General features: G+C 39.4%; 1 protein-coding gene across 5 annotated transcripts in view; it reads right to left on the bottom strand.

The window, feature by feature from the left end:
* Positions 1 to 390: 390 nt before the first annotated feature.
* Positions 391 to 13,967, bottom strand: part of bltp3b (bridge-like lipid transfer protein family member 3B) — a 30,747-nt gene continuing 17,170 nt past the window's right edge. Inside the window, exons 13-24 of one of the 5 annotated variants that reach the window (XM_016664771.1) lie at positions 13,760 to 13,953; positions 12,284 to 13,006; positions 10,834 to 11,447; positions 9,843 to 9,926; positions 7,785 to 7,933; positions 6,495 to 6,652; positions 6,267 to 6,417; positions 4,849 to 4,890; positions 2,456 to 2,715; positions 2,084 to 2,177; positions 1,848 to 1,999; positions 391 to 1,695 (exon numbers count right to left, since the gene is read on the bottom strand). In XM_016664771.1, coding sequence (XP_016520257.1) covers positions 1,567 to 1,695; positions 1,848 to 1,999; positions 2,084 to 2,177; positions 2,456 to 2,715; positions 4,849 to 4,890; positions 6,267 to 6,417; positions 6,495 to 6,652; positions 7,785 to 7,933; positions 9,843 to 9,926; positions 10,834 to 11,447; positions 12,284 to 13,006; positions 13,760 to 13,953 — 2,750 coding nt within the window. In that variant the 3' untranslated portion in view covers positions 391 to 1,566. Of the gene's footprint in view, positions 1,696 to 1,847; positions 2,000 to 2,083; positions 2,181 to 2,455; positions 2,716 to 4,848; positions 4,891 to 6,266; positions 6,418 to 6,494; positions 6,653 to 7,784; positions 7,934 to 9,842; positions 9,927 to 10,833; positions 11,448 to 12,283; positions 13,007 to 13,759; positions 13,954 to 13,967 lie in introns of all 5 variants that reach the window. The other 4 variants (XM_016664770.1, XM_016664772.1, XM_007579164.2 and 1 more) reach the window with 4 other exon arrangements.

Raw genomic sequence — 13,967 nt, 5'->3', positions numbered from 1 at the left:
GTTCAGGGAGGGACTGCTGCATCAGGCAGCAGAAATCAATGAAACTGGGCCAAGGTGGAGATAAAAGAAAAAGTTAAGCGGCTTGTTATTGTAAAGCACACTATGCTGTTTAGGCAGGAAGTCTAATGCAAGACAAATTGCATCAGCTATCCTTTAAAATTATATATTTTTTTAAAGGACAGCTTTGTAATATAAGCAGTTGGCAACAAATTTACAACATGCAATGGAGAAAATTAGTCATTTATCGTGGGTACATGTCAATAAAAACAATACTTATTTTACCCACTGTACCTAATAAAAATTGTACCTATGTGTAAAAAAAAAGTTGGATCATAGAGTAAAATGAACAAAATGCAAGTAAATTCAAACCAGAAACTTAATAAAAAGATGAAACGTTCAAAACGGATCCTTTATTTTCTATCAGTAATTCAGCAGCTTTGACAGAAAAAATATTTTTGTTTTGCTTACTTCCTCTTAGTAAGTAGGGGAGAAATCAATTGCAGCAAAAATATTGATTAAAAGTTTTTTTTGTTTTTTGTTTTTAATTTGGAGGAACAAGGACTTTAAATTGTTTTTTTTAGAGTAGATGTTTTGCACATGTAGATTAAATTCATCACAGTTAAATATTAGAGCTAAACCTACCTTCACTTTCCTGCTGTTACAAAAATAAGTTGATTTTAGTTATGAACATGTAATTTATCACACAGGGATGACTAAAGCAGCAAATATTGTCATTGCTTGTCCAAGAAAGTCATTCAAATACATGAATTTTTTTTCCTCTTAGTTTTTACATAAAGAAACACACATGTAGCTGGGGCAGCTTCAAAGTGGCCCGTTTTTTTTTCCACGCTTTGCTCCAATTGTTCTCCCACAGCTGTGATTGCTGTTGTTACAGTGCCTCAGTTTTAAAAAGTGCAGCATTGAATATTTACAGATATAAAAATAGGACAAACGTGGAGGCAACAACTAATTCTGAGGCATTTGAAAAAGCTGTAAAGTGAACCGATGTTTGTCCTCCGCACCTCACAAAATGCTTGTTCTGAGACTCTCACAAAAAAAAAAAAATAATAATAGTAATAATCACATTCAACTGCAAACCCAACAAAACCCTTCACGGTTCTGTAGAAAATACATGTTCACATTCTTGTACAATTAGAGTCTGAATTTGAACGCGCTGAAAACTCAGCGCAGTGCAAAGTAAATCGCCTGTTTTCTTTCTCTTTTTTTTTTTGACATTCTTCTAAAGATGCAACATTCAGTTTTCTCTCAGATCTCCAGGTTTCCGTGGTGGTTTTAATAACAGAAGTAGTGAGGGATGAGTTACTGTAGGCACCAAAAACATGATAGATTTCTACCATCTTTTTCACAAGCTTTAAAACAGAATATCTTCTTTTCTTTTCCTTTTTTGCATTTGTTCAACTAAACAGAACAAAACGTTTCTTAGTCTTCTCCAAAAGTCACAAGTCGTGGTATCTCCCTCAACGAAGTGTGCAGTTAAAGTAAAAAACGAAATAAAAAATCCTCCTCTTGTAGTCAGAGTTGGAGCTCGTCACCGACAAGGCAGTTCTAGCTGGTGTTCATCTTTAGGCTCTTCATGCGGTGAAGCAGCGAGTCTTTCTCCATCTGAGCCTCGGCCAGCGCCATCTTGGCTCTGGACAGCTCCATCTTCAGGCATTCGTTCTCCTCCAGCAGCATCTGGAAGCACAGCAGAGACATGATCCCAGTGTAAAAAAAAACAACAAAAAGCCAAAAAAGAAGTGATTAAAGTTTGCAGTTGTAATGTCACTAAATGTATGTAAACAAGTTTAACCTTTGAACTCCAGATTATTTCATCGTTAGAGTCTGACCTTTTCCCTGTCGGTCGGTCTGGGGCTGCTGGGCGGCGTTTGAGTCTGCGTCGCCTTCGCTGTCCTGCAGACGCCGCTCCCCACCTCAGGAAGCGGACTCGGCGCGTCGTCCGTCGGTGCTTTCTTGGGTTTGGCGTCTGCGGCGCCGTCCACTGTGACGAGAACGAAGGAGAACAGAGTTTGTAATTAATTACAGCTGGGGAAGTTGGGAGATTTGATGTAGAAGCTGCGTTTACCTCCTACAGAGAAAGACCCGTCGTCATTTCTGCGTACGACGAGGCTGTCCACGTGTAGCGTGTTTGTTTCTGCCTCGGGATTGTCGTCGTCTCCCTGCTGTAGACAGGAAGTTACATCAAAAATTACTTTAGATGACACAACCACAGGTGGGCAGAGTACCAACAAATTATACTCAAGTAAAAGTAAAAAAGTAGCCATCCAGGAAATGACTCAATTAAGAGTAAAAAAATAACAAAATCAGGCAAAATCATTTTTTTCCAAATCAGTTTCTTTCGATAAAAAACTTATGAAAATTTTACAAAAACTGCCGGTGTATGTCTGAATTTTTGGTTAAAACATGTTTGTTTTTTCATTCATTCAGTGTTCCTCACCTCTAAGTTGATGTGTGTGTCCCTGATCCTGATCTCCATGGGCATCACGTCGGTGGCGCGGTCGCCCTCCAGGAAAAGCGCCAGGTTGCGCAGCGACGCCATCATGAAGCTGGCCTGGTATCCATGGAGATGCAGCTGCAGGAAGCCGTTGCGCTCCGCCAGCGGGGAGTGAGCGGCGGCGCTCGGCCCGCTCTCCAGCCGAGCCCGGACCTCCGGGTTGTAAAGACCCCGGCTGGAGTCGGAGTGGGTCTCTCCACCAGCTGTGGAGGAAAACGCAGCGGCTCACGCTCAGAATGCGAGGCGGTTCATATCAGACCTCTGACCTCAAAATACTCCAGAGCGTAAAATGTAACTTTTGAAACTTTATTCAGTCTCACTTTACTGACACAGAAACTCTAAGTTTGTTTTTTTATTCAGAGCTTAGATTACAAAAATATACATAAAAATATCAATAAATATCTAATTATTTAATAGGTTAAATAAAAAAATAATTATTTTACATATTAAATTTAATGGGTTACATTTAAAAATAATTACCTATTCAATTTAATAGGTTAAATCAAAAACGTTTATTTAAGCTATTAGTTTAACCTTTAATACCTTAAAAAATTTATTTTTTTAAATTTAACCTATAATATCTTAAATAGGTTAAATTAAAAAATTGTAACCTATTAAAGATATAAGAGATAATTACTAGTTGTTCAAATATTTTAATTACTGAATAATATCCATATAAGAATGTGCTTCTTTGTATTAAATGGATATATAATATAAAGTTTACATTTAAGTTTTTATTAGGTCCACATTAAAACTGAACATAATTTTAATTATTTATTTTAAGTCCATGTGTGACACAAAAATAAATAAAATTTTGGAATATATTTTGATGATCCCAGAGGGGAAACTGCTTATTTGCTGACAATTTACTGTCATATAAAATGTTAAATATCAGCAAATATAAACATAAAATGTATAACGTGTAAAATTCTAACAATTTTATTAAAATACGGCCGAAATATAAAATAAAAGTTAAATATGTTGATGGTTCTATAAGTTAAATACTTTTTTTTACTTTAGTGGTTAGTGAAATTTAAATGTTATTTAGTTATTTCCTGTATTGTATGAGCAGTCAATATCTTCCCCGCTCTACATCTCTTAAATCTTTCCTAACGTTTTTTCATTTCGTCAAATAACCTCATGAACTTTAAGCGGCTGTTTCCAAGAAATTTAAGATTGTTTCTTCCAGGTAAATAGTTTCAAAAGCAGCCGCTGAAGTGATGTGTGGAGTATGTTGATGTCGGGTTTAAAAGCAGCTTTAAGTGGGACATGAAGTGACTGTAAAGGAGGAAGCAGCAGATCATAAGGAGGAGTTGGAGACAAAAGGCAGAGATTCCCTTAGAAAGAAGTCAAAGAGGCTTTTTACCGTCCCACAGGCTCCAGCTGACAGTCATGTTTAATTATGTTTCCTGACTTTAGCTGTTCAAGTAAAATTCCTGTATGAACAATCTAAATTGTGAAAAGGATGAGAAAATGAGGTGATAAAAGCTGAAGTTGACACATCACAAGTCACAAGACGGCATTCAGCAAGTCATGGAAATGAACATATTGATTCCGTTTAAAAAGCTCAGAGAACATATGGAGGGTTAAAATGGAGAGGAAACGGAGATCTGCACAAATACGCAGAGCTGTCAGTGTTTCCTACATAAAGTGGCATTTTCTCCCTGTTCTGAGAAGCTACAGTTGGGGAAAAAGTAAAAAAGAAAAAAGGTGGAAAATGCAAAACGAGAAAAAGCCAGAAGCCATTCAGAAGGACTGAATGAGTGAGATAAGACAGAGAGGAGAGCGAAAAGATGGCCTGGAGAAGAAAAGGAAAGGTGGAGACGGAGGGGTGAGCGACAGGATTAGGAGGAAGATGGAGTGGGAGCTTGAGGGAGAGTAAAATTGGAGGGAAAGAGAGGGAGGATGGGAGATAGAAATAGGTGGCAGGGGGGTAAAGCTGGCGTCTCTCTCATTGCCTGAATCACTGGAGTGAAACTGCAAAGTCTGCTGCAGTGGAGGGAGAGGAAGAGGAGGATGGAGAGAATTAGACGGAGAACGGGAGGATTAGGGGTTAAATCTGTCCGCGCAAAAACCAAAAGTTAATTTAAATCTGGCGTGTTTAAAGACTGGGGGGCCTAATGTTGCAAATAATGGGACCACTCAGTCCATTACAGACAAATCTAGCCTTCATTAAGTGCCACTCACACACACACCACAAGAGTTCCCCGCTTGCTGCTGGAAAGCGAGCAAACACACACGCTTCATGTGTGCAAACATGTTAAGCACAGGCACAAATGCGCTGAGCCAAGCATGCATGTTAGGACTAACATGGTGAGTTAACACCCAGCGGTTACCTTGGCTGCTCTGAGCAGGTATTGGTACTGAACACACCATACCTGTGGGGAGGTTATGGGAGGTACATAAGACAAAAGCAGGGGTGGGTGGGTTAGAGTGGAAAACCTGTGGAACCGAACACAACAGACTAATCTGTCGTCTAGTTTTTAAGCATTTCTGATTATATGCCTAATCTCGCCTGAATAAATTGTTCACAATCCAGTTTAATCCAATCATATCATTACATTCTGAACCAGTTCATTTTATTGCAGTGTAATTATTAACTACAGTCTAGTTAGATTGGATTGGCCAGGCTTATTGGATAAATACAGCTGAGTATCGTCAACGTAATGATAGATATTTTCCTAAACTGTCTAATAATTTCAATACTTTAGACACATTTATGTAATGTGATGTTAGCTAATGTTATAGTTTATTCAATAAAATCTAAAAATGTGATAAGCCGTGTTATGTACATTTTTAAAAACGCTAATTTTATGCAAAGTTTGAACGTTTTACTCTTATTTTCGCTCCATTTGGTTGGGTGCGACGACTTTTTATTTATTTTTTAATTGTAATAGTTTCAGTAAAAATTTGAAGATTCCCTGTTTTCTGATTCTGGACATTCGAGTGAAAAAAAAAAAAAAAAATCAAAACATACACTGGGAAAAATACTTATTTCCTCCAAAATAACATAAAAACTATTACAATTCATTGTTGGTTTCTGGTAACTGACCTAACGTCGATTAGTCCCGAGTTTAAAATATAATCTCTAATCTCAATTTGTGAAACTATTTGTGGAAATTCAGAAAAATTGAAAATGAAATGATCAATTTGGCTTTTCTGAAACCTTAAAGCTGATATAAAGCGAATGAATTTTGAATAGGTTTGGACATATTCCCGGGTTCTGTGCTTCCAAGTCAAACTAAAATTATAGTGCCTAAAATGTTAAAATAATGTAAATATTTTAAATATAATCTGCTTTTTTAAGACACTTTTAAAAAAACAAACAAAAAAAAAACAAAACAGTGTTTTCAGCTTAATGGATAAAAATCTCCCATACTTCCCTTAGCCTAGATGATGATAAAAGCTAATTTAAAGCCTTTATAGTTCAGGACCTCCTTTTATTTTTCTAGTATTTTAACCTTTCCAGTAACGTCCTGCAGCTTCCTGCTCTTGAATAAAAGCTACTCATTTCTCTTTCCGTCTCACGACTGTCTCATAATTGGTCTGGAGTTAAAAAAAAACACCAACAGGAGCTCTACATGTGTGTTCAACAACCTCTCCCACATGCCAGTTTTAGCTATAATTTAAAGAAGTTCCACATGAAACAAGACAAAATAATATTACAGATAAAATATGGAAAGCTGTGAAATGTGGGTGCAACGTGGAAAACATGCAGGAACCATAACAGATCGTATCGATGGTCGTTTCGTACCAAGGCTGCGGTTGCTGAGGTACTCTCTGAGGCCGACGTTGCCCAGCTGGTTGGGAGTGACCCGACCGACCTCTAGGGTCACGGCTGAGCTCTCGCCCACCGCCTCCATGCCCACACACAACGTCTGGACCTTCAGCACCAGCACAGACACCTGGAGGAGGACAGTCAGCGTCACCATCTCCTGGTGTTTTGACTTCTTCTGAGTCAAAGACTTCCTGGGCCTCTCACCGTGTCTTTGGCAGGCTCGTCGATGCTCTGGGAGGCGGCGCTGACGCTGTCGGGGGACGCGGCCCCGTCCTTGTCCTGGACAGCCACCGCCTCGGCGGCGCTCTCCGGGACGCTCTGCTCGCTGATGGCGTCCTTGAAGCCGGAGATGGACACATCATCTGTGAAGAAACGTACAACAAGAGGAAAAGAAAAATGTGACTTAAGGTTTCCTGGGAAGCTGCTCAACTGAAAATAAGCACAACACTGCCCCCTGCTGTTAGTGACGAACATCTTGTAAGTGTATCTGCACCGTTTCTCCTGATTTGTGCAAAAGATGAGATGCAAAATGTACAATGTAGTTTATTAAAGTTAGCTATGGACGTTAACTTCCTAAATGGAACATTTCTTCACAATACAACTCAGCCTGTCACAATAATCAATTAATAGCATAAACAACTGAAATGAGCTCCATTTACAGAGACATTATAGTTCATTTTATTAATCCTTGTTTGTGTTTTTTATTTCCACTTTATTTATTATTTTTGGTGGATATTTTTATTTTGGATATTTGAAAAATCGTCCAGATTCAGCGTTAAGTTATATTCACAAAATTAAATGTTTATTGGATTTTGAGCGGACAAACTTAGCAATTAGCAACATATTACTTGAAAATGGTCTCAAAACATCAACATTATTGTTTATAGTAATAACTGATGGAACAATTTATCATCTAGCAAAATTTATCATCATTAGATTTAGCTGGAACACAACCATAAAAATTATGCACAACTTTTGTAAAAGAAAATTAATTAAAGTTGGTGGTTCTAATGTGACAAGATGTGAAAAATTTCAACAGGAATGAAAAGTTTGGCACTGTAGAGTTGAAACTGCATATTTACTTATACATTTTTGAAAAGTCAGAAGCAAAACGATCCTGTTTCCCGTTTTAGGTTGGTTAGTTTTACCAAAATATTTTCTATTTGCGAAATCATACATTTCAGAACGCTATAATTTCCTCTTTTCATTGTAAAAGTGGCCTATAAAGCATCACATCTGTCCTCCAAATGCAACAACTGAGATTATAGCCAAATATTTGCAATTTTATTTAATAAAACAAGAAATTAAGGTTTTATAAACTGTAATATTATATTGATAGTTTTATTTGGGCCTCAATATTTTGGTGTTTAGCAAGAAAGAGATAATTTTGGTAACCTTAAGTGACACAAAACTGTTTTTTTTTCGTCATTAAGGTTAAAAAAGGAAGAAAAAAAGCATGTGTGTGTTTTTATACAGAGATGTAACCGAGTCCACCTCTCTCCGTTAAGCTGTACGTGTCTCCGTCTTCCATCAAGTAGCTGTCTATGGAGATGTTGTCCAGAGACTGAAGGGACGGGCTCTTCTTCATGTTCTTATAGGACACAGAGAAACTGGACTGGGAGCGATCGCGCATCAAACGACCGCTACAAAAATAAAACACACATGCGTAAGAAGAAGTGACGCAAAAAGCAAGAAAACGAATTCTGAATCCCAACACTGTCTGGGAACGACTAAATTTAGATCAAATTAGACATCCATTAGCAAAAATAGGTACAATTTTTCAATTTTATTAGGTCTAATATACATTTTATAATGCTGACAAATGAGATTGGAGGCTCCCAGAGCTCAGTGAGGCAGCCGTGAATTAAATGTGCATCATCTCCTCTGTGTGGGGTTGTTTAAGGTCATGTCTGCTCTATTAATGGCTACAAACAATCGGAAATAAAACCAGAACTAAATCAGAGAACACAAGGCTAGAAACGGACAAAGACGACACAAAACAGCAGAAAAGAAAACAAAATATTATAAAAGAAAATTATAAGAAAGACGATAAGAACAGGGTGTCGTGCACACATGCAAATGCATGCCCACTGGGGGATCCACAAACATTTGCACAGATTTTATTCATGAGACCATTACGAGAACAAGGACACCGTCACGCACGCACGCGCACACGCACACGCACGCACGCGCACACGCACACGCACACACACACACAGTTGATGCTGACTTCACAGCGGCGGCGCGGCATGTTCGAGTTCTTTCCCATTTTCACACCACCCTTCTAGTCCCAGCGCTGCTTCAGAGCATCTTCTGTTCATCAGCTTACACATCCTCGATACATCGCAATTCCTTTACAATCTGCAGGAATATTCTGTGTTTTATTTAATTACAGAGTTTAAGGATGAAATGCCAGAGTTGACTAGCTGTAAATCAATCATATATTCAGTTGGATTCAGCTGCGAAATACAACACGGTAAAATGTGCAATCATATTATGCTGTACATTTAACAAATATGTTCAGCAGAATATGATTTTAATGCAAATGTTAGGATTTATAGATCAGAACATGAGCATGTGATCTGATTAAGGATATTTCCTAATTTATTTACAATTAATTTTAGTTAGAAAGCTGCATTATTGTCCCACAGGCTGGTAGGATCTGAATCCATTGAACCAAAGCCACACTAGCTGCGTTTCCATTACTAATGTACGAAAAACTTTCCCAATTTCTGTGTTTCGATTGAATAAGAAATGGAATTAAAATCACACATAAGTTTGTTCACATGATAAGTTATTTAGAAAATGTCCGCCATTTTCCTCCTCCTCCATCGATTCCACCAGAAGTAACATATTTGTTGATCATGTGACTCGAGTGACGCGAATAAAAAGTGTTTCTATTGTGAAATACAGCTGAAAAACCACCTAATCCTACTGCAAAAATGTTTAATAAAAATGAGTTTTTTCAAAACTGTTATGTTTCCATTAAGCAAATTTATCTTTGTATTTTCAATTTGTGATATTTTATGGTCAATGGAGACGCAGCTAGTGGTGCTTTCAGTTTAAAACAGACGAGGAAAAGCAGGAAACGCATCATACAGTCCAGCCATCTACACTGAAAAACTAAAAATTATACCAAGTAAATTTGTCTTACACTTGAAAAAAGAGAAAACTAACTTAAAAGTAACTTTTCACCAAGACATAAGAGCTTGATTCAAGTAAATAATTCCTTAACATTAACAAAAACGGTAAATTTCACTTGTAACTAATACTTTTTCACCAATAGTAAGGAATCATTTACTTAAAGGAAGCTCCTGTATCTTGATAAGTTACTTGTAAGTCAGTTTTGTGTTATTTCAAGTGAACTAAGATATTTGAACAAGAAACTAGACCAAAAAATAGACCCGACTCAAGAAATTTAAGATCTGTGCACACTGATGTAGAGATAAAAATCAGGAAGCGCTTTATATACTACACACAAGCACACACACGTCACACTGCGGGTGTGAAGTCAGCTCTTTACCATATCTAGTCACAGATCCAGAGCCTTACATGTTAGACATGGAATAAAGGGAGGTGGATCTGCTGGAGTTTGAGGAGCTGAGAAGATCAGAAAGCACAGACAAACTTCCTTTCCTTGGTAGAGAGAAAACACACACACACACACACCTCACATCGGTCAAAGTGAAAGGCAAGAGGCAGAAAAGAGAGTTAATGAGCTCAGAAATGATGGACAATGAATGAGGCTGAAACTTGAAATGACTGACAGTGGAAGTTTAGACACAAAGCTCTTGTGTTCAGGAAGAGATTGGATCAGCGACAGAAAGACGGAGCGGTTCTAAGAAACACCGCAGGAGAGAAGAAAGTCAGATTTTATGAGGACAGAAATAAATCTGCTTGTTGCGTTTAGATTTCCCTCATTACTCAGTGTGTAAACGGCTGCTGTTGACTACACACACAGATATTTCTTAAACTCTGCTGCAAGAGATTATAATTCTGTTGATAAATGTGACACTATTTTGGAATGGTCATAATCTGTCATATTTCATACAACTTAAACATGGATCAGAACCAAAGTATAAAAAATAAAAAAAACAGGGTATATTCACTCCTGAATAGACTCACTTTTTAGATTTTAAACAACTGTGAAAAAAAAAAACTCTGTAAAGAGTCATAATTCCTAATCCTGATTGAAAATGCTCAAAAATAAATATTAAGATGCATTTAAGTGGCAAGTCTTTGCCTATTTGTGAGTATTCTGCATATCGCTTTACCGTAGAAAGACTTCCTGCCTATATGCATTTTGAATAATTATTTGACTTTATTTTATTTAAGAAAAATGTAAATTGAAGGAATTTGGTACAGAATTGTTTTAAACAGAATCCCTACACCGTTTCTGAATTAAAAGTAATTTCTGAATCGAATCGTGACGCTAAAAATCTAAATAAATCGCTAAAAGACTCACGTCGCCATTCGCTTTGAAAAAGAATCATTCTGCAAGATCAAAGTTTGCATCTGCCACGAGAAACGAAGAAAAACGTACCTGGAAATTGACTGAGGCATCTTTGCAGCTGCAGCTTTCTCTTTGTCACTAAAGTCAGAAAGCGGGTCGGTGAAAGCGGGTTTCGGGTCCAGCCCAGAACCCGCTTCATCCCCGGTTCCCAACCCATCCGCCAAGCCCTCCCCCACTGCCTCTGAAGCCCCCCTGTCCGGGTTCTTCGCCGGAGTCCTCTCCTCACAAGTCGAGGAGGGAATTAACGGGGTGGCACCCAGAGTGGCGCCTCCTTCTGGACCTTCGCCACATAGCAGCTGGTCTACAGTGCAAGGCTGCTTGGCTGCTCCTCCGTCGTCAGACCCCTCCGCCACGTCACCTGCCGGTTCGAGCGTCCCCCTGCTCTCCGAGGGGGAGAACTCTGACCCAGCAGGAGATCCTGAACCCTCAGGCGGGGGAATGGGCTTCATGAGGAGCGACACCTCGGCGCTCTTCAGCAGGAGGCCCAGGCAGAAGGTGAAGGGTTTGTGGTCGGCGGGACGGTGCGTCGCGTCTTTGCGCTCTCTCTTGGAGGCCATGCTCTCCACATCCTGCTGCAGCGTTTGCTGCAGGGTTTTCAGGCTGCGCAGGAGGTGCATCAGGAACACGTACTGCCGATGGCTCACCTGAAACACAGATTTGAATAAAAGCAAAGGTTGTGGCATGTTAAACTTATTATTTGCTAAATAATACTTTTCCATGTCCCCTCAAACAGCATTAGCTACTAGCAAAATGGCAGACAACGATACAAAATATATAATAAAACAATTCACTTTTACTTTCTATTCTCAATAAAAAAATTATTGCATTCATTTAGTGAAAGTGCTACCCTCATAGAAAGATGAGCAGGTCAAAAGACAGTACAATAAATTATTAAGTTATATTTTATAATGATTTAAAAATAGAAGATTTAATGAAAAGAAATAAAAAAAAATTTATTCAATTTAATTGTTTTTATATTTTTTTATAGTTTTATCCATTGAGTTGGACCACAAGGTGCAATTCTGCTTAATAATGAGAATATAGCCATAACATTAGCAAAAAGACACAATTTTATTTTAAATTTACAAGAAAAAAGTTATTTTAATAAAAAAAAAGGTTCTAGAGTAATCAGATGTGATGTGAGCAGCTCATTCTCTTGAGCATCCAAACTTTTCTCCTGTTATTCCGACTTTATTCTGGTAATTTTAACACTATCCTACAACTTCATTCTCGTGAATTAAAAGATAAAAACTCATAGTCTGGCCCTAATATTTGATCACAGAGTTGACCTGAGTTCAAAGTTCAAATAAATAGAACCTTGTCATACAAGATGGCGGCCCTGGCAGTGCTGACATCTGAACTATGGAAACCCAAGAAGTGCATGAATCCAAAAATTAATAAATCAATCAGTACAATCTATTTTAAATGGATCGTCTCTCACAAAACTACCACATCTTTCTAAATAAAAACACAAACGTACCTGAGCACTTAGCGGCTTCTGCACATGCACCAACAGATGGACATCTGCATCTTTACTTGGTGACGATGACAAGCACGAGTTGGGGAGGCTGTTCAGTGAGTGAGGTTTATGTAGGCCGTTGCTTTGTGTTGATGCTGGCGCGCCGTCGGCGCTGTAGTACTCCTGCAGCATTCGCTTCCTCTGCAAACGCGCCACCGCCTCCGCTGACGAGCTCCTGGACAGCCCGGTTCCTGCCGAGTCCTTCAGCTTCTCCTGGTGCTGGACGAGCTTGGTGGGCTGGCACGCCCACACCGTGAGAGGGAACGAGTCCACGAAGGGCTGTGGCCGCCCTTTGCCCCCACGGCTGCCTTCGTAGTCCACCCAGAACTGGGCGAAGTGCAGCGCCCAGAAGTCGGCGGCCGCAGGCATTTTGAGGGCGTCCGCCCGCATGGTGGGCTCCACCAGCCCCTGGTGGACGTGCTGCAGCTTGGTGTCCTGCTCGTGAGCGTGCTGCTGGAAGACGGGGTGGAGGACGGGCAGGGAGGAGGGCGAGCGGGGGAAAGTGGAGAAAGACGGAGAGAAGAAGGGTTCCCCTTCGAAGGCCTGCAGGAGGGCCTCCAGGTGGGAGCGGGTGCAGTTGGGGGGGTGCCGGGTGTTGGTGGCGACCATCTCTGATGTCTGGATGGAGACGGAGCGAGGCAAGTCCGCCGCGTAGGAGGCGTCCGGCTCCGTGGGAACCACCAACTAAAACAGAGAAAACATTTCACATGACTTGAATTAGGGCTGAAACAATTAATCGACTTTTGAAATAATCGTCAGCTAATTTAGTTATCGATTAATTGACACAAAAAAGGCAACTTGCTTAAAGAACCGCCAGTTATTTAAATGGTATTCAAGCGAAAAATATAAACATAATGCAAAAAATTGATTAATCGCGATTAATCAAATTAACCGTTTCAGCCGTAGAAAAGAACTGATGCTGTACATCCACCTGATCAGAGTATGAGAAATATTAAGATTCAACAATAGAAGAAAAGGTTCAACAAATAATTATATGCACTTTCTAAATCATTTCAAAGGCAAGTATCATTTTCCTGCCACCAAACATTCATGCGCTACTTTATGCTAGCTTGTCTCGTCAAGTTTGAATGCAAAACTCTGAGGTTTGCGTTTGATATCTATTAATTTCATTAAAAATAAAGAAATTATACAAAAATAACAGGAAAATATACAACTCAATAAAATCTTGAAAGGGAGCAGAAAAAAGAAAAAGTCTCATAATATCTGCACGTTTTAACTCAAGAATACATTCAAATGACAGGAAACAAAAAAATCAACTCAAAAAACAATTCATATGGTTTCACATGTCTTGGAAAAACTAACTTTAACCATTCTCTTAAATATGTACAGTGATCGGGCATTGTGGCTATCACCAATGTCATGAAATGGGAAAAGGTTTGAATACTTGTGCAGGGCAGCGAACGCTTCAATGCTTACTTTCAGCATGAGGCCGTCCACCTTGATGTCGACGTGTTCGTCGGGTTTCTGCGAGTCGTTGAGCTTGTAGATCTGCATGAACTGCTCCAGACTCTGCCGCAGGTCCAGAGCGAAGAGGTTGATCCACACCAGGCTGCGGGGATCCAGAACCAGCTGCAGGGCGTTGAGCTGGGCGTACAGGTTGGGACACGGGACTGCAGGAGCAGGA

Source organism: Poecilia formosa, unplaced genomic scaffold (genome assembly GCF_000485575.1).
Source record: "Poecilia formosa unplaced genomic scaffold, Poecilia_formosa-5.1.2 Scaffold509, whole genome shotgun sequence".
NCBI lineage: Eukaryota > Metazoa > Chordata > Actinopteri > Cyprinodontiformes > Poeciliidae > Poecilia > Poecilia formosa.
This window is presented reverse-complemented; position numbering and strand designations above follow the sequence as displayed.